We start from the raw sequence: 25707 nt of genomic DNA, 5'->3' as shown, positions 1-25707 counted from the left end.
GAACCGAACCGTGACCTTTAAACTGAGGTACGTACTGAACCGAAATTTTTGTTTACTGTTACACCCCTACCGCCAGGGTCATTTCTGTGAATCGTTTAAATCCGGGGAGAAAAATATAGGGGGGGTTAGGTACTTGTGGTTTTTGTCTTTGCGTTGACCTAGTTATCAGTACAAGGCAGAGAAGTCCCGCGAAAATATAATGCCAATGTGTGAAGGCACCAGATTGACTAGCTCTACTATCAGCTGACCACATCAACCAATGACATTGCCCGTTATAGGCGTCTGCACGCGTCGTTTACCGACAATATCTAGTCCCTAATCCTCAATTATTGTGAACTCATATTCTGTTTGTGTTTATCGGCGACTAATCTTGAAAGAAAACACAGTAGCTCTCAATTAACACGTTTCTTTATTGACAAAACAGTTTCAGACATTGTTAAGCTTGTTCAAGATAGGAATGCTTCATTAGCGAAAGATATCGATAAGGGCGTGAGAAACAAGTGGAACTGGGCATGCCTCGATATATCAATCAAACTGAAGGTGAAGATTAACAACAGATTTTGACTCAAAATAGCAGGAAATGCATCCTAAACTAACATAGATTTAAATTTTTTTCTGGGGGGGCATGCCCCCAGACCCCCCTAGGTGCACTCGGGTGTGTCTGCTGTGCGGCCCTCCGCAAAGCAGTGTTTCAGGATTAAAACATTTTCAGCTGATTTTGTAAATCTTCATTTCCGTCCCTGTAAATTGGATTTTATGGGTGAAATAGGAAGCTCCGTTGTAAGTGGACTTTTTGGACTAAACACCAATTTGCTTTTAAACATAACTGAAGTTAGCTTAGCAGGTTTGGAAAAAAAAAAAGTTTTTGTCTATCTTTCTCAAGCTTCTGCACTGCACACCTTTGAAAAACACTGTGTTGGTCATTTTGTATTGCTTAACAACTGCTTAAATTTGACATGGAGTGTCTAAACTTTTTCCATCCATCCATTAATACCGCTTGTCCCTTTCGGGTTATGAATGGGCTCAGAACTGGAGCCTATCCCAGCTACATTCAACCCAGAAAAGTGAAAGCTTACTTTTAATTAGGGCTGGGCGATATTGCCTTTTTTTAATATCGCAATATTTTTAGGCCATATCGCGATACACGATATATATTACGATATTTTGCCTTGGCCTTGAATGAACACTTGATGCATATAATCACAGCAGTATGATGATTATATGTGTCTACATTAAAACATTCTTCATCATACTGCATTAGTATATGCTACTTTTAAACTTTCATGCAGAGAGGGAAATCAAAACTAAGTCAATTGATCAAAAGTATTTTTAGTAAAGTTATTAAGCAATGGCACAAACATTCAAGTCATTTCCAATACATAAAGTGCAAGATTGTCAGAGACATTTTAAGTGTCAAATAAAAATGAGCTGCATAATAGGAAATCAAATAGTATTCGTCCTTCACTATGTGGTAGGTTATTACGGTTATTAAGTTCTCTTCATTCTCTAGCGAGTGACTTTTCAAATGATGCTACATATTAGCAGTAATGCTACTTTTTATAGCAATGCCTTCGCCCAACACTTGACAAATTACGGTTGTCTGTTCGACATATTCCCACTTGAAGCCAAACCACCGCCAGACGATGCTGTTTTTATTGGGAATTAAGTCTTCCTTCATTTGTTACCAGATCCGTACCTTCTTTCTCGTACGGCTACGTTAGCAGCTAATGTTAGCCACACCGCTACCTCTCTGCTGGGCGAGGGCGTGTATGTGACGTATGACGTGACAGTTGTGAGGTAAGTAAGAATGTGCGCCTGCTTGTCTGTGAGGAGAGACAGGGAAGAGTAAGAAGAGACTGAATTCCCGCATCTTAAAGCTACTGCGTGAGAACGTATACTCGAATATTACAATATAGTCATTTTCTATATCGCACAGAGACAAACCCGCGATATACCGTGTATATAGATATATCGCCCAGCCCTACTTTTAATGTTTTTGTTTTTTTTACTTGTTTAATAAAACCATTGTAGGTGAATGTATACTAAGCTATCCGAACAAAACATCCACATCAATGCATTGGGTTACGGCGACTAAGCAAAATAATATGACATAATATAGCTCAATAATAACAGAAACTTTATTTTTACAATGACAAAAAAGGCCTCACTTTGACACTTGTGCTTCACAGACTTTTGAGTTGTGTGCCCTTTGCGAAAAAAAATAGCTGTTTAAATGTAAAATGTCCTTCCTTTTTACTCCTCGTCCGCGTTATAATTGTCAAAGTGTCCTTAGAATTTAAATCAAAGCAGTGAAATTTCCGTTTGAATTCTCCCATCAGTGCTTCCCGACAAATACACATGCAACATAGTATTAACAATCAATGTGTGAAAGTAAGCCGGTTACCCAGGCTGCACTTACAATATTCATCAGCAGTGCCCTGTACACACACACGGACACACACAAAAGTATGGCCATTGTATATATGTGTGTGGGAGGGGGTTAAGGACATTCAGCTCCTCAAGTCAACAGCCCTAATTTAGGAGACGGATTCAATCACACACACATACAGAATGCAAAACGCTCCAATCACTGGGAGAGCGGCGGAAAGAGCCCTCCAGCCCTTCCCTCACTGTCCACCTTTATCGCTCTCCCTCCGTTCACTCTCTCTCCCAGACAGGCACTCGTTTGGCTGTGTTGATTGAAAACAGGTTTTAGATTTGGAGAAATGATAGGGCAAGTAATGGGCGCGCTGACGAAAGGATAGCCCTTCTCTTATAATGGGACATGGAGCGTATATTTCTCCCCTTGGCCTCAAATAGATGCTACTCCAGCCCTCTGAGCGCGCTCAGTAGGCGGCAGCCACAAGGCCTTTTTACCCACAGTTCTCCCTGATTGATGTCACTTGATTAGAAAGGGCTGCTGGGCTGAGTGATTTATTTATTTGATTAAATATTTATGTATGTATTTTATGTATGTATGCCGACCGGACTTGTGTGGCAGCCGGGAGAGACGCCAGAGGTATATATAACTTGTAATCAGCAGATGACCACTCGGATGATGGAAGGCGCTAAAATAAAGGGATTGGACCAGCGCAGGGAGGGAGGGGTGCTAACATGATTATAGCCCACTACTTCTGCGTTATGTTTTTGTCCCAGTCGAGATGCAAGAAATCATTGCCAATCACTTTTTGACTCGTCTGCCTTTATTTTGTAGTCTTCACAACGGTATTGTACCTTAGACAATGCATCATAATACGACACATTTTTGTCCACTTAACCATTGCAAAGTGAGATTGACTTCAAATGAGTAATGCATTTGCATTTTAAATGTCCTTAACTTTTGGAATTGAGCATTTTCCACAAGACTACAATCTATTTGCGGCTGAGTGTTGGGCTAGATCAGTGCTTCTCAGTTATTTTCTTTTACCCACCCAAGGAACTCTCCTGAAGGAATCAATAAAGTACTATCTATCGATCTATCTACCCCAAAAAATTATATTTTGATTCAATCGTGCACATAGAACCTGCTGTAATGGCCCAGAATGATCGAGCCGAGAAATACCAGACAGGTGGTTTAAGGTTCATTCAGGGACCGCTGAAAAGTGTAGGACAACGAAAGAGTAGAATGCCATCCATCCATCCATCCATCCATTCATCTTCTTCCGCTTATCCGAGGTCGGGTCGCGGGGGCAGCAGCCAAAGCAGGGAAGCCCAGACTGCCCTCTCCCCAGCCACTTCGTCCAGCTCCCCCCGGGGGATCCCGAGGCGTTCCCAGGCCAGCCGGGAGACATAGTCTTCCCAACGTGTCCTGGGTCTTTCCCGGGGTCTCTTACCGGTCGGACGTGCCCGAAACACCTCCCTAGGGAGGCGTTCGGGTGGCATCCTGACCAGATGCCCGAACCACCTCATCTGGCTCCTCTTGATATGGAGGAGCAGCAGCTTTACTTTGAGCTCCTCCCGGATGACAGAGCTTCTCACCCTATCTCTAAGGGAGAGCCCCGCCACCCGGTGGAGGAATCTCATTTCGCCCGTTTGTACCCGTGATCTTGTCCTTTCGGTCATGACCCAAAGCTCATGACCATAGGTGAGGATGGGAACGTAGATTGACCGGTAAATTGAGAGCTTTGCCTTCCTGCTCAGCTCCTTCTTCACCACAATGGATCGATACAGCATCCGCATTTCTGAAGCAGCGCACCGATCCGCCTGTCTATCTCACGATCCACTCTTTCCTCACTCGTGAACAAGACTCTGAGGTACTTGAACTCCTCCACTTGGGGCAAGATCTCCACCCCAACCAGGAGATTGCACTCCACCGTTTTCCGGGCGAGAACCATGGACTCAGACTTGGAGGTGCTGATTCTCATCCCAGTCGCTTCACACTCGGCTGCGAACCGATCCAGTCAAAGCTGAAGATCTTGGCCAGATGAAGCCATCAGGACCACATCATCTGCAAATAGCAGAGATCTAATCCTGCAGCCACCAAACCAGATACCCTTAACGCCCTGACTGCGCCTAGAAATTCTGTCCATAAAAGTTATGAACAGAATCGGTGACAAAGGGCAGCCTTGGCGGAGTCCAACCCTCACTGGAAACGGGTCTGACTTACTGCCAGCAATGCGGACCAAGCACTGACACTGATTATATAGGGAGCGGACCGCCACAATAAGACAGTCTGTTACCCCATACTCTCTGAGCACTCCCCACAGGACTTCCCGGGGTACACAGTCAAATGCCTACTCCAAGTCCACAAAGCCCATGTAGACTGGTTGGGTAAATTCCCATGCACCCTCAAGAACCCTGCCCAGAGTATAGAGCTGGTCCACAGTTCCACGAGCAGGACGAAAACCACACTGTTCCTCCTGAGTCCAATGTTCGACTATCTGGCGTAGCCTCCTCCCCAGTATACCTGAATAGACCTTACCAGGAAGGCTGAGGAGTGTGGTCCCATGATAGTTGGAACACACCCTCCGGTTCCCCTACTTAAAGAGAGGAACCACCACCCCGGTCTGGCAATCCAGAGGTACCGCCCCCGATGCGCACGCAATGTTGCAGAGTCTTGCCAACCAAGACAGCCCCACAGCATCCAGAGCCTTTAGGAACTCCGGCCGGATCTCAACCAGCCTTGCCACCGAGGAGCTTTTTAACTACCTCAGCAACCTCAGCCCCAGAAATAGGAAAGCCCACCTCATAGGAAGACGTGCTGGTAGGATTCAGGAGGTCTTCGAAGTATTCCCTCCATTGATCCACAACATCCGTAGTCGAGGTCAGCAGAACACCATCCCTACCATACACGATGTTGACATTGCACTGCTTCCCTTTCCTGAGCCGGCGGATGGTGGTCCAGAATTGCTTCGAAGCCCTCCCGAAGTCATTTTCCATGGCTTCCCCTAACTCCTCCCATGTCAGAGTTTTTGCCTCCGCAACCGCTGAAGCCGCACACCGCTTGGCCTGTCGGTACCCATCTGCCGCCTCTGGAGTCCTATGAGCCAAAAGAGCCCGATAGGACTCTTTCTTCAGCTTGACGGCATCCCTCACCGCTTGTGTCCACCAGCGGGTTGTACGATTACGGCCACAGCTCCAATCGGCCGCCTCGACAATAGAGGTGCGGAACATTGTCCACTCGGACTCAATGTCCAGTGCCTCCCTCGTGACATGTTCAAAGTTATCCCGGAGGTGGGAATTGAAACTCTCTCTGACAGGAGACTCTGCCAGGCGTTCGCAGCAAACCCTCACAATGCGTTTGGGCCTGCCAGGTCTGTCCGGCATCCTTCCCCACCATCGCAGCCAACTCACCACCAGGTGATCGGTAGAAAGCTCCGCCCCTCTCTCTTCAGCCAAATGTCCAAAACATGAGACCGCAAATCCGATGACACAACTACAAAGTCGATCATGGAACTGCAGCCTAGGGTGTCCTGGTGCCAAGTGCACGTATGGACACCCTTATGTTTGAACGTGGTGTTCGTTATGGACAATCTGTGACAAGCACAAAAGTCCAATAACAAAACACCACTCAGGTTCAGATCCGGGCGGCCATTCTTCCCAATCACGCCTCTCCACGTTTCACTGTCGTTGCCAACATAAGCGTTGAAGTCCCCCAGTAGAACGAGGGAATCACCCGGGGGCGCACTCTCCAGTACTCTCTCGAGTAAATCCTAAAAGGGTGGGTACTCTGAACTGCTGTTTGGCGCATAAGCGCAAACAACAGTCAGGACCCGTTCCCCCCCACCCGAAGGCGGAGGTAAGCTACCCTCTCGTCCACTGGGTTGAACTCCAAAGTGCAGGCCTTGAGCCAGAGGGCAACAAGAATTGCCACCCCAGCCGGTCGCCTTTCACTGCCGGCAACGCCAAAGTGGAAGAGAGTCCAGCCCCTCTCAAGAGAACTGGTTCCAGAGCCCTTGCTGTGCTTCGAAGTGAGTCCGACTATATATAGCCGGAACTTCCCCCCTCGCGCAGTAGCTCAGGCTCATTCTCCTCCCAGTGAGGTGACGTTCCACGTCCCAAGAGCTAGCTTATGTAGCCGACGATCGGACCGCCAAGTGCCCTGCTTTCGGCTGCCCCCCAGCTCACATTGCACCCGACCTCTATGGCCCCTGCTATGGGTAGTGAGCCCATTGGAGGGGGGACCCACGTTGCCTCTTCGCAATCGTGCCCCACCTCCGGGCCTGGCTCCAGAGGGGGGCCCCGGTGACCTGCGTCCGGGGGAGGGAAATCTGGGTCCTTTTTTTATGTTCTTCATAGAGGTCTGATCCCTCACCTAGGACCAGTTTGCCTTGGGAGACCCTACCAGGGGGCATAGAAGCCCCCGGACAACATAGTTCCTAGGATCATTGGGACACGCAAACTCCTCTGCCACATTAAGGTGGCAGCTCAGGGAGGAGAGAGTAGTAAGCCCTCAAGAAATAATAGATAATAGATTGTATACGTAATGCTCTTTTCATTTAAATGAATCTTAAAGTGCTAAAGTACAGAGCAATATTTAAAACAATGAAAGTTTAGACAGGAAGTGGGGCAGCTCGGTTGATAGAGCGCCCATGCCAGCAACCTGAGGGTACCTGGTTTGATCTTCCGCTTCCGCCATTCTAGTCACGTCCGTTGTGTCCTTGAGGAGGACACCTCACCCTTGCTCCTGATGTGTTGTGGTTAGGGCCTTGCATGGCAGCTCCCGCCATCAGTGTGTGAATGTGTGTGTGAATTGGTGAAGGTGGAAATTGTGTCAAAGCCCATCGAGTACATTGATGGTAGAAAAGCGCAATACAAGTATAACCCATTTAAAACTCTATAATTGAACAATAAGAAAAGCAACAATGCAAAACAGTGGGTTTTCTAGCAATGTCTATTTATTTTGGTTAAACAAAATCTGTGTGTTTATAAGTACTTTTTGAGCACATTCAACAATATTGTGATCATAATAACAGTCCTACTTTTGTTCACAACAACCTTAATATAACATTTTCATAGTTACATCCCTAACACTACCATTTGACCAGCACTGCAGCAGCACTAAAAGCGGCTTCAGCCAAACTGCCTCTTGTTTATGTTGTAATTTTCAATGCAAGTGTGACGTCTTGGTGGCATTATGGTGACGAGTTGTTCTCTCGTGGGTGCAGCAAAGATGGATACAGCGTGAGGTAGGAACAATAATGTATTTATACTAACTAAAACAGACTAAGAACCAAAAACACTTGCTCAAAGGCACTAACAAACAAAACAGAAAGCGCTAGCATGAGCTAGGGACAAACAACTGAAATAGCATGGAAGCTAAGTACATGAAGGTAGTTACCACAATGCTGGAAAGAGCGACGTTAACTGTAGCGTGAAGCAAACAAGAGTCCAAGAAAGAATGTCAAACAAAGGCGGTCTTAAATAGGGAGATAACTAATCAAGGGCAGGTGCGCGTGATCAAAGGAGAGACATGTGAAACTAAATGGGTAACTATGACAACGGAACAAAACCAGGAAGTGCCACAAAGAACTGAGGAAAAAAATACTAGACAGAATGTGATAACAAACAGAACCAAAACCAGAATATGCCATGATCCAAGATGTGGATCATGACAGCAAGAAGAAATTTACTTAAAATTCCATCCATTTTCTACCGCTTATTCCCTTTTGGAGTTGCGGGGGGCGCTGGCGCCTATCTCAGCTCCAATCGGGCAGAAGGCGGGGTACACCCTGGCAAGTCGCCATTTCACTTAAAAATATAATAATAAAACAAGATATAACAACTGGACACAATCATCACTTCATGTTTAAATGTTTTGTAAAAAAATGTAAATGTATATTTAAAAACAAAAATGTATAAACACACAAAAGTACTGAAAGTTTGTACCGTTAAGAACCGGTATTAATTCCAGGTACCAGGAATTGGTACCATATCTGTTCAGATGTGGAAGGCTTGCCATGACACATGTCAATGTATTTCCTGATACATATCTCTTAAAGTGGTAGGCAGCAACTCACCAGAGAATATCATTAAAGATCACAAACAGAAGTGGAAGTGACATTTTCAAAATGGAAGATGTCAGAAAAAAAGTTTCTGCATAAATGTGCATATCAATAGAGAATTCTTGAACCATGGACTTGTTATCTTTAAAATCCACTACAAAGTAAAGCACCTTTTGGACAAACCACAAGCCCCAGGCATGTTCCCCTCAATGAACTGTAGCTCCCCAATGCTGACAGCACTTATGCTGCCACACAATTATCTTGGTACTCACTTGTGTTGCCCGATATTAAGACAATTATTGTTGTGTGTTGTCATTTTTAGTGGATAGTAATTATATTCCGGTTGTCCTCACTTCACTAATGTAGTACCAATTCCGTATTTTCCCCCATTTTGACATCTTGTCAGCCTTACACCTCAGTGTCCAAAGTTGGAATTGACCAGACGCAATCATCAGTCTTGCGGGGATTTGCCTGTGCCAGCAGGTATGCATGTTTGTGCTCCACTAACAAAGGTTGACAGCCTCTGGGTTTCATCAAAGCCGTTTCACACACATGCACACACACTTCCATGCTGCTAAGAAGTATAGGTTGAAGGTGTTATCTTCTGTCCTGTGGTCGTAATACCACTTATTACTGCATTACACACCGAGGAGCCGCATTGCTCAGATTACCGGGTAGAGACGTACAAATCTATGCACCGTGTAGGGCAGGGGTCGGGAACCTTTTTTTGCTGAGAGAGCCATGAAAGCCAAATATTTTAAAATGTATTTCCTTGAGAGCCATATCATATTTTTTGACACTAAATTCAACTGAATGCGTGCATTTTTTAAGTAAGACCAACATTTTTAGAGTGTAATAAGTCTCTAATTCTTTTTAATAAAGTTGTTATTTATTGAACAGGTGTGGTAGAAAACGGCTGGATGGATTAAAATGCATGAGAATGTCTTATATTTTGAACGTTATATTTAACATCGTGATTACCAGCTGAATTATTCATTACTTATCGTGTTAAGCAATGTCAGCTAAGATTTATTTGAGAGCCAGATGCAGTCATCAAAAGAGCCACATCTGGCTCTAGAGCCATAGGTTCCCTACCCCTGGTGTAGAGTGCTGATTGTGTGAGAGATGTGCATGCGCTATAGTGGAATTTCTGTCACATTATGAATACATTTTGTATTGTCTTGTTGAAAGTGGTGTCTTTTACAGTGCATGCGTATTCGGGTTGCGGGATATAGACTACCGTATTTTTCGGTCTATAATTCGCAGTTTTTTTCATAGTTTGGCCATGGGTGCGACTTTTACTCAGGAGCGACTTATGTGTGAAATTATTAACACATTACCGTAAAATATCAAATAATATTATTTAGCTCATTCACGTAAGAGACTAGACGTATAAGATTTCATGGGATTTAGCGAGTAGGAGTGACAGATTGTTTGGTAAACGTATAGCATGTTCTATATGTTATAGTTATTTGAATGACTCTTACCATAATATGTTACGTTAACATACCAGGCACCTTCTCAGTTAGTTATTTATGCATCATATAACGTACACTTATTCAGCCTGTTGTTCACTATTCTTTATTTATTTTAAATTGCCTTTTAAATGTCTATTCTTTGTGTTGGGTTTTATCAAAGAAATTTCCCCCAAAATGCGACTTATACTCCAGTGCGACTTATATATGCTTTTTTTCCTTCTTTATTATGCATTTTCGGGAGGTGTGACTTATACTCCGGAGCGACTTATACTCCGAACAATTATAAGAAGAATCATGATAAACATTCTGGATATATTCACCCATTCATTCTTTCATTCTCAAAATAATCTTACTTATCTCATCGTATGGAATAAAACTTCAACAATTATTTCTTTATTTATTTTTAATTAATTACTTATGGAGTATATTGTGAAGACATTGAGAACAGGAAGTGAACAAAATTTTTAGCAACTGTTATGTAAAAGAAAAAGGGTAGGAATAAATAAGCTCTGCTTCTTCCTACTCCTTTTCGAACATGTTGAAAAGAGAAACTGGAAATTGTGATGTATCATGTTGTATGTTTGCATGTTTGAAATAAACTCATACGGTATATACAATACAAATTTTGAAGACAATAAAGCTTTTAAAATTATCGCTATATCGTGAGAATGCATCTTAATCTTCTAGCGTGTCCTGCAAATTTGACAGTGTCAAGTGAACAAACGCATTCTAGCTAGCGGCTAACGTCCCTCCACATTGTAAAGCCACTTCTAAGTCTGTAACCCTCGCCTCCGCGGTAGAAAATATAGTACGTTTCTAACTAGTATCATCCCAAGAGAACAAGTAAAAAATAAACATGTCATACTGCACACCGTAGGAGGATAAGCCTACCCCATGCTGGAGCTGTTGAATGTTAAAAAAGGTGGTGGACAGATCGATACAAATATTGACATTAAGGATACCAAGTGTAATATCATTTTACGGCCGATACTGGATTAATATTTTTTATTGTTGTTTTTACTATTGTTTACAAACTTATGAAATACGAAGCTCCTGCAGTCCTGGGTTCAAATCCAGGCTCGGGATCTTTCTTTGTGGAGTTTGCATGTTCTCCCCGTGAATGCGTGGGTTCCCTCCGGGTACTCCGGCTTCCTCCCACTTCCAAAGACATGCACCTGGGGATAGGTTGATTGGCAACACTAAAATTGGCCCTAGTGTGTGAATGTTGTCTGTCTATCTGTGTTAGCCCTGCGATGAGGTGGTGACTTGTCCAGGGTGTACCCCGCCTTCCGCCCGATTGTAGCTGAGATAGGCGCCAGCGCCCCCCGCGACCCCGAAAGGGAATAAGCGGTAGAAAATGGATGGATGAAATAAGTCTCTGGACCTAAGCATTTAAATCAGCCAGTAGTAGGACATAAATTAAATATTTAATAGATATTGTTACACTGAGATTGTGTTTTTTTTCTTATTACATTTGTGATCTTAAATGGAATCATAAATAATCTTAGAAATTTGAACTATCAACATTGGTATGATCGATACTGCCCCTGTAACTACTTGTTATTGGATTGATTCACCCACAACTAATGTAAAGTATCAAACAAGAGATTAGTACGTGCTTATTGTACTTTAACAGAAGTATAGATATAACTAGGGCTGGACGATTATGGCAAAAATAATAATCACGATTTTTTGATTGATATTGTCATTTTAACGATTACTCATGTTTTCAAATAATGACTATTTATTGTACTACCAAAGCTCAACTTTAAATATAGTTTAATAAAAAACAAATATATATTAGTAACTAATAAACCACAACAAAATTATTTAAATAATACATTTAAATAACAATAGCAATATAAAAACAATTATTAATTTTTTTTACCTTTTACACTTATTTTACCACCATAGAATGTGTTTTTTGTATCAAATCAAATTTTATAAATGTCTGTGAATTAAATTCCAAATCTCTAACATTTATTAGTGCAATACATCTTTGAAAGATGTTTACCATTATTTTAGGTCAACGCATAACAGTTGTGTAGATTCATAAATACTATGCTTGTGTCAGGTACTTTTTTGAAACCATTATTTTGTTAGCACAGTCAGACCGGATGTGGCGCACTGTGCCTTTATTGTGAAGGAGGGAAGTGTGCGGCCGATCTCAACTTGATGTGTGAAGGCGACTTGAGGCTGTTTAAAACAAAAAAAGGAGAGCGCTGCTCAAGTTGCGACTGCTGTCGTGTTTGTGAGTTTATCTTGCATTGATGATGTCGTTCACAACAACACAAGCAGATAAAATGGATTGTGGGTGTATGGACTGTTCTTGCTAGTTTTAGCTTTGTAGTTTAGTCGCAGTTTCAAGTGACCGTCTCGACCTTGTTAAGGACAAAGCGATTGTGTGTTTAGTGTGTGAATGAGTGGTCCCGAACACATTATTTCCCCCCAAAAATGTTCCTTCTCACAATGACAGTATTTCACTCACATTTATGTCAATTTCCCTGATATTCTGCATTTGAACAGCGGATTTGGTCATTTTTCTATGACGTTGTTCGCTGTTATGTCAACACGGAAATCATATGCCTTATTTTTTTTTTTTTTGAGTTAGTGATTATTGATTAGGCATACTAGCGATGTGTCAAATAGTAAGTAGCAACCATGGTAAGATCCTAAATTTCAAAAAGACATTCTTTTTTTTCCGCTCATTCGCTCCACCCTTACAAGCTTTAGAATAGGCCTGCACGTTGCGCGGCCCATTGATCCCTGTTGTGTTTTTTTTAATATTATATTTTCATGATCGTGAGAAGCCATAATCAAATCCAAATTTTATTAATTGTTTAGCCCTAGATATAACCATTTTACAACAGAAAGTAACCTGCTATAGTTTTGAAAAAATAATACAACTTAATACATATCATTCTTAATAGTTCAACTTAATACAATAAATAATACAAACTTCCTCAATTTTAGTCTTATATGGTGTTACCATTTTTAGTGCCCATGTTCAAAAGTGTGCACAATGTAATGGATTTCCCACAGTCGCTGCAGTTTCTTGCAATCCCACAAATACAAACAAAATATAATTTTATCGATAATTGTCATATGCAGCCGTAAAGATTTTCCAAATGCAATTGAAAGCTGTGCAATGGCTGTGCCTGCACATGTTTAATTTCCAATAGTACAATCTTTTAGGTAATATCTGCGCAATTACAATCTATGGCAGCATTCGTATGTGTATGTGCTCAACATGCACAATAGCGCACATTGAAGTGGAGCGGCTCAACACAAAAGAGCACCGTGTCGGAACGCGATCTCGAAAGAACGAGAGCATCTTATCTACATGTGCGCTGCGTTTTTGTGCTTGATTGCCTCGTCTGAGTAAAACATGGAGGTAATTTCATCCGCGGCAGGAGAGCTACTAATGGATTATGCACACACGGCCGCGGTAAAAACGTGCCGTCAGTCCCTTGGCTGGAAACGTATCATACCAATGAGTCAATGATTTCTTTTCGTCTTTGCATCTGTTGCCCCCGACCCCCACCAACACATCTTTGAGTGTGGGCAGCGTGATTGCGATCAAGTAATGTCATTTTGCCGCATTGATAAAATACAAATTGTCCCCTCGTCACACTTTTCTTATGATCCCTTTTACTGCCAGGCTTCTGCATTTGGTCCCCGCTCTCTCTCCCTCTTTTCCATTCTCTACACCTCCTTCCCGCTCCTCATACTCCCCTTCTTCTCTGCGGAGTGGCTAAGTCCGCGGGTGCGATTGTCGAATCAATTATTCATTCTGTGCAATTACACTCACACAAAGAAGTTTCCCCCGTGCTCCGAGTGGTGATTAAATTAACTGCTATTCCAGCTGCCCGCCGCCACCAACCTAATGGAATATTCATGGAGGCGGCCGACGCGATGGCCGATCTCCATTAACTTCATCATGCTCACTTAATTATAGGCTTGTTATTGTATTTACACCTAGTTAGAGCGTGCAGAGCCCTGACGTGCCCAGCGCCGCCGGAGAGTGCGCGGGTCTATGGCAACACCTTAGAGGGAAGATAACCCCAAATATGTTGGCTGTGTGTGTAAGTGCGTGATGTGTGTGTGCATGCAAGAGTGTGTGTGGGAGGTCATTCGGTGTGTTTGAATGAGGCAATATATGTTCATTTAACATATTTTATCCTGGTTCCCAGATTTTACCACGGACGGGCATACTCTGTGAACTACTTTTCAAGAATACAGTAGTAACTCAACTTACAAGCTTAATTGGTTCTGTGACTGAGCTCTTAACTCAAAGCACTTGTATCTCAAATTGACATCTCCTTTTGAAATAAAGGGAAATCAATTTAATTGGTGTTTGCTCCCCACCCCCGCAACAGCACAATTTTAGCATGTAACATGCCTTTCAAAAGGAAAAACAAGCTTTTAGATAATAAATATTATATTACAATAAAATGTAGTACAAACAATTACAGTAGTTTTGTAAAAAAGATATCATAATAATGTACAGCATTTACTTTGGAAACTTGACTTTTTTAGGATCTCCTTCCAGATGTTTCTTTCTCAAACACACTGTCAGCAGTTTCTCCATATTTTCATGGTTTAATGTCTACATTTTAGATATTATTTCAACATCCTTGGCTGGCTTCACACCGATTCGGTCTCAGTAAGGTGCGGACTAGCGCTAGCTATGCATAGTAGGCGACACACTGTCATGTTTTTGATGATTTCTTTATTTAATTGAATGAAAATTATCCACTTCTTCTTCTCAACACTTTTCGCAAAACTTGCTTTCTCGCTTCCCAAAAAACAGTTATGTCGATTTCTAGCTATAAGGTAATGCTAGCGAGTAAGACCAGATGTTGCGGTCTTACAACGCCAACTAATTCTAGGGTTGCTTGTATTTCAAATTTTTGCATGCGAAAGAGAAATTATCCTGTTCCATTAGAAATATTACAAATTGATAATTTTCCCACAAGCCAATCAAGGCAATTAAGTCCAATGCCTTTCCGTGTTATTTACCCTACGGTATATACTCAAATGTTGAACTCTGTTTTTTTTTTATCCGCAGTGCCTCATTGAATCTGTTATGCCTGGCCTCAAATAGCGTGAAAAAATTTGTTCAAAGTACCACTCCAACAACAAGGGGTTCTCCCTTGCTACGAGAACCACGTTTCCACCAAGCGGTACAGTTTGGTTTGGTTTAAGGTAGGGTTGTATGGTATATCGGTATTTGTATAGTACCGCGATACTAATGAATCTTATTCGGTACTATACCGCCTCTAAAAACTACCGGTCCCACATGTCACGGCACAACGAGCATGTTCACCGATGCACAATCATGGAGTACTCACAAGCAGCACCAGTGTGTAGACAGAAAAGGGAAAACGGATACATTGCTCGGTTCACTACGCACCGGAATCATGACGATGGACTTGTTAAATATAGTCTATAGCAGGGGTGCCCATTACGTCGATCGCGATCGACTGGTCGATCTCGGAGGGTGTGTCAGTCGATCTCAAGCCAGGCATTAAAAAATATACATAAAAATGAGCAATCATCAATCATACCAAGACTTCACTTTCGTCAGTTGTTTGACATTCTCGGCACCCGAGGATCTTGTGAGATGACGCTGGCTGCTGCAAGCTCATATTTAAGAAAAAAATCACTAACAGGGCGGACGCAGAGAAACACATTTTATTTCTAGAGACTCCGTAACTACTGTCAAAACTCTAAAGACCGACTGCACAGTTCCTGTCTTCACCATAAAAGACCTGCTTCATCCTGCCTGTGCTAACAAAATAAGAGTCTCAGAAAGCTAGCGTGCACAAGCTAGCAAGCTACGGAGTTTGATGCCAATGTATTTCTCCCCTGCCCTCAGCGACCACTTTCTCACTCGCTTGCCCACCCGCACACTCACTGACGTCACTCACCTGCTGCCAGACATTAAAGGGCCACACACATATGCTACTCTCATAACAAAGTGTTTAAAAACGAGTATGCAAGTTGGACAAATGAGATGCCAAATCCAACCACTTTCATGTGGTATTGGACAGAAAGGAGGACTTTTTTTTTCCTCCATTTGAAAATGCGGACGTTATCAGCACCACTGTCTAATTCCAATCAATGCAAGTCATCAGAATCAAATACACCAACTTATATTCTTGTCTTCATGAAAGAAAGGAATCTATGTGTGTTAAACATGCTTGTATTATCATTAAACACCATTAACTTGTTAACAAAAATGTCTCTTTCATAAATAAATAAATATAAATTATAAATAGGAATGAGGTAGATCTCCTCGACTTGGTCAATTGAAAAGTAGCTCGCCTGCAGAAAAGTGTGAGCGCCCCTGGTCTATAGTTAACAAAGTCTAACCAAGACTCCATTATGCCTGACAATTAACCAGTAAAGTGATCATCTTGACTGTTAACACACTGCACACAAGCGAATGAAGAGCATACTTACTTAACAGCCATATATGTCACACTAAGAGTGGCAGTATGAACAATGCCAACACTATCATAAACATGTGCCATATAGTGAAACCACACTAAACAACATTGGCATTTTGGGAGAATATTTGCACTGCAACACAACGTAACCACTACAAAAAGAAATTCCCAGAATTCCCTGCTGCACCAACTCTTCCAGGACGCTACAATTTAAACAAAAGCCATTGGTGGATCTACACCTAACATCCACTGTAATGATACCAAGTACAAGAGCATATCTAGTGGATACTACTATGATTACATCAATATTTTTTAGCATCACAAAATCTTCTTTCTTTTTTTTTAAGATGTATGTTATGTTTATAAACTCAGGAAATATGTCAGTGGACACATGAAGACTTTGAATATGACCAATGTATGATCCTGTAACTACGTGGTATCGGATTGATACCCAAATGTGTGGTATCATCCAAAACTAATGTCAAGTATCAAACCACAGAAGAATAAGTGATTATTACATTTTAACAGAAGTGTAGATAGAACATATTATAAAAGAAAGTAAGCAGATATTAACAGTAAATGAACAAGTAGATTAATAATTCATTTTCTACCACTTGTCCTTAATTTTGACAAAATAATAGGTGTATAAATCACACAATATGTTACTGCATATGTCAGCAGACTAATTAGGAGCTTTGTTTACACCTGGGGATAGGTGGGGATAGGTTGATTGGCAACACTAAATGGTCCCTAGTGTGTGAATGTGAGTGTGAATGTTGTCTGTCTATCTGTGTTGGCCCTGCGATGAGGTGGCGACTTGTCTAGGGTGTACCCCGCCTTCCGCCCGATTGTAGCTGAGATAGGCGCCAGCGCCCCCCGCGACCCCGAAAGGGAATAAGCGGTAGAAATGGATGGGTGGATGGATGTTTGTTTACTTACTACTAAAAGTCAAGTTGTCTATTTTGTTCACTATTTTATTGAAGGACAAACTTGCAATAATAAACATGTATCATGACATTTTTTTGTTGAAATGAAGCCAATAATGAAAATTTTTGTGCTCCCCTTTATTCAGAAAAGTAGCGAAATACTTTTGGGACCGGTACCAAAATATTGGTATCGGGACAACACTAGTTAACGGTTTGGTAAGCTCCACCCTGATTAGTCCAACACCTGTGGCATAGAGTGTGAAAGGCCTACTGAAACCCACTACTACCGACCACGCAGTCTGATAGTTTATATATCAATGATGAAATATTAACATTGCAACACATGCCAATACGGCCGGTTTAGTTTACTAAATTACAATTGTAAATTTCCCGCGGAGTTACTTGTTGAAAACGTCGCGGAATGATGGCGCGTGACGTCCCGGGTTGGAGGGGACATAGCGCAGCACCATTTGCGGCTAAAAGTCGTCTCTTTTCATGGCGCAATTACACATTATTCTGGATATCTGTGTTGCTGAATCTTTTGCAATTTGTTCAATTAATAATGGAGAGGTCAAAGTAGAAAGATGGAGGTGGGAAGCTTTAGCCTTTAGCCACACAAACACGGTGTTTCCTTGTTTAAAATTCCCGGAGGTGAAGCGTTACTATGGATCAGAGCGGTCAAGCGAACATGGATCCCGACCACTTGTCAACCGGCAGGTTTCGGTGAGAAAATTGCGGTAAAAATTCGCCTCTTACCGGAGATCAGCTGAGACACTGGCGTCAAGACATCCGTGGACAAATCCCTCCGACTATCAAGTACTATTTAATCTCACTAAAACACTAGCAACACAATAGAAAGATAAGGGATTTCCCAGAGTTATCCTCGTAAATATGTCTAAAAAACATCTGAATCCGTCCCAATGCAATTGCCTTTTTTTTTTTGTTACTTTTTTTTTATCTAGTCCTTCGCTATCAATATCATCATCCACAAATCTTTCATCCTCGCTCAAATTAATGGGGAAATTGTCGTTTTTTCGGTCTGAATAACTCTTGCTGCTGGAGGCTCCCATTATAAACAATGTGAGGACCTGAGGAGCCCTCACCCTTGTGACATCATCGTCTGCGACTTCCGGTACAGGCAAGGCTTTTTTATCAGCACCAAAAGTTGCGAACTTTATCGTGGATGTTCTCTACTAAATCCTTTCAGCAAAAAATATGGCAATATCGCGAGATGCTCAAGTATGACACATAGAATGGACCTCCTATCCCCGTTTAAATAAGAAAATCTCATTTCAGTAGGCTTTGAAGGCTGGAGGCTAATTGCTACTTTGGCTTCACCAATAGCTTGACAACAAAGCAGCAGAAGCTCCTGTAATTTGCCAGAGAGTTCCTCAAAGAAAAAAAATGCAATTGCAGTTCTAACAGGCTTTTTCTTCCCAAGATGCTAAGTTTCTAGCAAACCAAGCAATGAGTATGACAACTAGTTAAAAAGAAACACAAAGATGAAAAATAAATAGATATATATATATTAACTAAAAATATACAAAGCAAGTGCAAACGTGAATAGACGTTACTTTATTTGCACATTTAAGTGGATTACACTGCTGATTAAAAACAAAAGTGAAAGCATACAGACGGTTTAACCCAAAGCCTTTTGTACCTTGACTCACCTCAAATAAACCTCACTATTTAAGTTCAACACGTCATTTTTGCTTTTGACCTGTCCGACATCTAGGTATCAGTGGGCGCTATTCTTTTTGGCGCCACTCTTAAATCCTTATTTTATCTGTTCGCTGCTGTGTGATTGAAGCAGGAGGAAGAGCAATAATGGGAATGGGGGGCAAAGGGATGAGGAGAGTGATTTTTCTTTTTTTACCCTACCTTTTTAGAAATGATGACATGATTGCTTTGGCTTGATCATGCATCATCACCCTCCTCTTCCTCTTGCCTCCAACCATGTCCCTGTTAGCATGATGATATTCTCCTAACACTTGCTGATGACGTCAAAGTTAACTACACCATTTTCTGTCCGTGCGGGTGAATGGATGACAGAGTTGGTGTGCTTTTTAAGTGTTTAACTGCCATCAATTGTGTGTGCGTGTGTGTATAGATTTCTGTGTATCTAACCTTTGTTCTCACAGCACTCGGCAGGCTGTTATTTATCCAGCAGCCGCTAATGTAGCAGGAAGGAAGGACAAGACAGGAGATAGGGCTGTAGGGGACAACTGGCCATATGGACAATTAAATGTGTTTACAGTATATCATCCATAAAAATGTCTATTCATCGCATGTTGACAATTTCACTTCAAAAAGAATCCCACTTCTGACGCCAAGAAAGATTCATTGGTTAAGATTGTTTTGCAGAACAGACATACTAGCTTTACCAATATCATCAAATACAAGGAAAGAAAAGCATATTACAAGTACATAATAATGAAAGTGAATTTTGGAAGGTTTTGAGTTCCCAAATGGTTAAAGGTCAACCTTACAGGGTAGCCTGGTACTTAAAAGTGCATCATTTGTCCACAGTAAACGATTCCCCGCGACAATGTTTTGGCTTCCCAGTGGGCTGGACTCCAACAATATCTATTTATTTCACAATTCAATAATTATATCCACTCAACATCTGTTGCAACCAATCACCCTGGAAGAGGGTGTTGCCTATATCTGTGGTCCCTTCTCTCGGTCTCTTCTTATACCCCAGCTGGGGTCTTTTAAGTTTTTCCTTGCCTGGATGTGGGTTTAGATCAGGGGATGTTGTTATGAGTTTGTCAAAGTATATTCGAGGTCTTAAAAAGTCCTAAATCGAACAATTTGAATATAAGGCCATAAAATGTCTATTAAAAAAAAACTTTTATAAGATTACAAAATGTCTCTAAAAATGTTTTAACATCACTTTTATGTACAACATGCATTAACTTCAGTCTTGCTTTTAAATGTTTAGATTTTTGAGAACAGTGGTTCTCAACCTTTTTTCAGTGATGTACCCCCTGTGAACATTATTTTAATTCAAGTACCCCCTCATCAGAACAGAAGTAAAAAACAGCACTATGTCATCCGTTTCTGATTCATTAAATTGTATAACAGTGCAAAATATTGCTCATTTGTAGTGGTCTTTCTTGAACTGTTTGGAAAAAAATAACTAAAAACTTGTTGAAAAATAAACAAGTGATTCAATTATAGAAAAAGATTTCAACACATATAAAAGTAATCATCAACTTAAAGTGGGGATTGTAATAGAGATCCATCTGGATTCATGAACTTAATTCTAAACATTTCTTCACAAAAAAATAAATCTTTAACATCAATATTTATGGAACATGTCCACAAAAAATCTAGCTGTCAACACTGAATATTGCATTGTTGCATTTCTTTTCACAGTTTATGAACTTACATTCATATTTTGTTGAAGTATTATTCAATAAATATATTTATAAAGGATTTTTGAATTGTTGCTATTTTTAGAATATTTTTTTAAAATGTCACGTACCCCTTGGCATACCTTTAAGTACCCCCAGGGGTACGTGTACCCCCATTTGAGAACCACTGCGCTATAAGATAAGTACACAACGGAATAAGACTAGGCTAACTGTTCTGCTCGGTCAAAAATGATCACTGTGCGCGAGCAACGGTGTGTTGTTTTGGCTCAGCATAGCACCAGGGAAAACTTAACGGAAGCCTACAGCAACGCCGACGTGCAAATTCAACTTTCAAGTCCAACTTCCCTTCATGTCACTTTTTGCCAGCGGTGACTAGCATGTTGGGTAGCAGTCCTGCCTCCGCTCAGGTAAACAAAGATTATGATGACTGATGAGGACTTACTCTGTTCATTTGCTGGCATGTGAATTTTTTTTAAATGAAATATTACAAAAAAATAGAATCCAACAAAATGTGTTGAACCCTCGCCCTTAGCGCTGCACAACATTGCAGGATAGAGAGACAACAAGCAGTGGCGCCAAAACAAGCTCGGTAGTTAGCATCATCGAGCTACCTTACTTGTCGCTTGCGTTCACTTTCCAAGCCACAATGTTGACAGCTGTCTACTTTGCTGCTAATCATTTTTGGTCGATTACAATCCGAACACTGTTAGTTCCGAACCAGTTGTAGTTCTAGAGCAGGTGTCTCCTAACAACGTCCAAAATCCGGCCCGCGAGGAGTCCAAAGTTAAAAAAAAAAAAATACATTAATTTTATTTTTATTTCCATCCATCTATTTTCTACCGCTTATTCCCTTTGGGGTGGCGGGGGGCGCTAGTGCCTATCTCAGCTACAACTGGGTGAAATTATTTTTAATACATTTTCTACCACTTTTTACTCTCTGTGTCTACTAACTGTTAAGGCAATTCATGACATCAAGTGCACACTCTTTCAGTCAATTAGTGCACGAGGAATATAAATATATATATATATATATATATGTATTAGAGATGCGTGGATAGGCAATTATATCATCCGCAACCGCATCACTAAAGTCGTCATCCACCTGCCATCCACCCGAACCAACATTTTATCAACACCGCAACCGCCCGCCATCCGCCCGTTGTTATATATATCAGGGGTCGGCATCTTTTACAACTCATAGATCTAATTTGACCCGTTTCACAGAGTATAGAAAATAATGGGAGCCGCAATCATTCTCGCGGAAGTTTGCTGGTGCTTATTTAAATAACGAGATTTTCGGGGTGCTATGAAGCCATTGCCTTTGACACCTTCAACAACATGTACAAACTGCCAGTCCAGCAACATGTTGTGTGCAGCATCCGCAGAAACATACAAGATTGAAAGGCAATACTGGGTGACACAGAGTACACTGATGGTTGTGATATAAACAATTTTAACACTCTTACTAATATGCGCCACGCTGTGAAGCCACACCAAACAAGATTGACAAACACATTTCGGGAGAACATCCTCACAGTAACACAACATAAACGCAACACAACAAATACCCAGAATATTTTGCATCCATGAGTCTTCCTGACTATATTATACACCCCGCTAGCACCAAACCCCGCCCACCTTACCAACGCACAGGGGGGTGGGTAGGCGGGGGTTGGTGCTAGCGGGGTGTATAAAATAGTCAGGAATTTTCAAGTAGCCATCCATAAACTGCCAACAATACTCCACTTACATTGTGTGACTTGAATATCAACCAGTTGTTAGTGATTTTGTTATAATAAGCGCTAACGCAGACAAATTATTTAACGCGGCTCCGTGATCACCGAGAGCTAAGGAGCTTGTGTGACGTTGTTGACATCATCGGCTAGTGAGCTGCTTTCTCGCCTCTGTGCTTAGGAACGTTTATTCTAGATCGTAAATAATGCCTCTCAGCTGTCGATGTGAAATCAATCAATAAATCAAAGTTTATTCATATAGCCTTTGAATCACAAATGCCTTAAAAGGCTGCACAAACCACAACGACATCCAACATCAGGACAAGAAAAAAAAAACAATCCAATGCGTTATTATATTTTTTATAGTCTTAAAGTTAAAGACGTCTTAAATTTGACTTGTTGAAACTTCCAGACTGGTTTATGTAAGCGCTGAGACTTTTGTGATCAGGGGCTATATGAATAAAAGGGATGTTTTTTGATTGATTATGTGATTTTTGACATGCTGATGAGAATGCTGTCAGGTGAACTTGGCCCCAAACAAGGCGTTTTGAATTGGAAGTTCTCTTCAGCGGCCGTCTTTTTTTTTTTTAGGCAGCGCTAGTGTGTTATTACTTGGTTTTTATGACACTTGATGCACAATAGGCAACGTGGCAAAGATTCGGCAGTGCCCACCGGCCTGCTTCAAATGGTATCAGGTGTCGCCCAGCAAGGCCACCAGAGGGGATAACACCAAATATTGACTTAACCGCTCTCGTTGTGCTTTTCCATCGATCTCATGTTCCTGTCTCAATTGCGCCGTCATCGACAAATCGGTCCAATTCTGTCATCACCATCCCAGCCTTCAAAGTGTGCATGAAAGGCCGCTAGCATAGCATCTCCAGTTACAGTTCCAGGAGCAAATGTGTAAGATTCACCTGATGAGTGCATGTTTTTTTTTTATTTCTTTTTTTGCTGAGAATAATACCATTTTCCTCTTTATTTCTGTTGTAGCTCGTGCTGGCTGGTGGAACAAAGAAAAGGAGGTGTACAGGAAGCTGAAGGAAGTGCCTGATAAAGCGCTCGCCGCCAGCGGCTACGCCGAAATTAACCTGACTAAACTCTTCCAATCCTTCTCTTCCCTCAAGTAAAAAAAATAATTACCACATTTTTTATTGTAGGATTATGTCTCATTTGTGCATCTAATGGTTCTGGTACACATTCTAAACCCCAATCAATCACACCCTCTCCATCCTTCATGCACCTCACATACACGCCAGTCAATTGACCCCCCATCATGGGAGTAATCACACCTAAATGACCATCTCTCGGAGTGTGCACAGAAAAAATGACTTATCTCCAGAGCAGCTCAGTATAGTCCAAAAGGCGCTAATTAGCTAATGATAGCGACCTAGCCCACTCGGACCACTGGATCCCTGAAGCCATCGGACACTTGTTCTGATTACCCCCATTCATCCTGTGTGTGTGGTTGTGTGTGTGTGTCAGGAAAAAGCCTGATAAAGGATGTAGAAGTTGACTTGGGAGAGGAAAGACCACACATGCTGCCTCACCCTCACTCTTTTGTCTCGATATCGAACAGAAAATTTTCTCATGCGCCGCCTTCTGTTTAACCGCTTTTGTCCCTTATCCCCCCGCCCCGCTCTCACTCTCTTGTGTTTTAATGCGTGTCATTTTCTGCGTATACCCCACTTTAGCTAACGATCCTTTTGTAATTAGAGTCACTTGTAATACTGTTTTGATACTTGAACAATAAAAAGAGAAGAAATAAATGCTGCATTAATATTATTTGTCGTGAGCGGCGTTGCTGTAGCCTCAATAATTACCCTGAAATGTCAACATTAAGTATACCTACACAAAAAAAAATCTGCCTTTACAAAGATAATGCTCGTTTTTGATTGACACTGTCGAAGAGGAATGGATTTAACAATGTTTATTATTGTAGTTGTGACTGAAAAAGCTTTCACGGCAATGCAAACTACAGCCACAAGGATACATCTGGTAATGGGGTTACTGTTATGTGATGATGGCAGTCACATTTTGCATAATATGGAAAAATGCATTGTCTTCGTCAACACATATTTGATTAAGCTATTTTTTCGGGTGTGCAGGTATGCCTAATTCTCAGAGAAATGGTTGAAGATTTTGTAGATATTTTCTTACACACTCCAAAACCAGTGAAGATGGCACATTGTGTAAATCGTACAAACCCCGTTTCCATATGAGTTGGGAAATTGTGTTAGATGTAAATATAAACGGAATACAATGATTTGCAAATCATTTTCAACCCATATTCAGTTGAATGCACTACAAAGACAACATATTTGATGTTCGAACTGATAGTTGGTTTTTTTGCAAATAATCATTAACTTTGGAATTTGATGCCAGCAACACGTGACAGAAGTTGGGAAATGTGGCAATAAATACTGATAAAGTTGAGGAATGCTCATCAAACACTTATTTGGAACATCCCACAGGTATGCAGGCTAGTTGGGAACAGGTGGGTGCCATGATTGGGTATAAAAACAGCTTCCCAAAAAATGCTCAGTCTTTCACAGGAAAGGATGGGGCGAGGTACACCCCTTTTTCCACAACTGCGTGAGCAAATAGTCAAACAGTTTAAGAACAACGTTTCTCAAGCTGCAATTGCAAGAAATTTAGGGATTTCAACATCTACGGTCCATAATGTCATCAAAAGGTTCAGAGAATCTGGAGAAATCACTCCACGTAGGCAGCATGGCCGGAAACCTATATTGAATGACCGTGACCTTCGATCCCTCAGACGGCACTGTATCAAAAATCAACATCAATCGCTAAAGAATATCACCACATGGGCTCAGGAACACTTCAGAAAACCACTGCCACTAAATACAGTTTGTTTTTGCATCTGTAAGTGCAAGTTAAAACTCTACTATGCAAAGCGAAAGCCATTTATCAACAACATCCAGAAATTCCGCCAGCTTCTCTGGGCCCAAAATCATCTAAGATGGACTGATGCAAAGTGGAAACGTGTTCTGTGGTCTGACGAGTTCACATTTTGACGTTTTTGGAAATATTCGACATTGTGTCATCCGGACCAAAGGGGAAGCGATCCATCCAGACTGTTATTGACGCAAAGTTCAAAAGCCAACATCTGTGATGGTATGGGGGTGCATTAGTGCCCAAGGCATGGGTAACTTACACATCTTTGAAGGCACCATTAATGCTGAAAGGTACATACAGGTTTTGGAACAACATATGCTGCCATCTACGCGGCGTCTTTTTCATGGACGCCCCTGCTTATTTCAGCAAGACAAT

At 41.6% G+C, this 25707-nt stretch overlaps 1 protein-coding gene across 5 annotated transcripts in view; it reads left to right on the top strand.

Moving 5' to 3' along the window:
• pola1 (polymerase (DNA directed), alpha 1) overlaps nucleotides 1-24182 on the top strand; it is a 163989-nt gene extending 139807 nt beyond the window's left edge. For all 5 annotated transcript variants that reach the window (XM_061922032.1, XM_061922029.1, XM_061922030.1 and 2 more), the window contains one exon: nucleotides 23407-24182. In XM_061922032.1, the coding sequence (XP_061778016.1) occupies nucleotides 23407-23454 (48 nt within the window). In that variant the 3' untranslated portion in view covers nucleotides 23455-24182. The remainder of the gene's footprint in view (nucleotides 1-23406) is intronic.
• The last annotated feature ends 1525 nt before the right edge of the window (nucleotides 24183-25707 follow it).

The sequence above is a fragment of the Nerophis ophidion genome, linkage group LG15 (genome assembly GCF_033978795.1).
Source record: "Nerophis ophidion isolate RoL-2023_Sa linkage group LG15, RoL_Noph_v1.0, whole genome shotgun sequence".
Lineage (NCBI taxonomy): Eukaryota > Metazoa > Chordata > Actinopteri > Syngnathiformes > Syngnathidae > Nerophis > Nerophis ophidion.
This window is presented reverse-complemented; position numbering and strand designations above follow the sequence as displayed.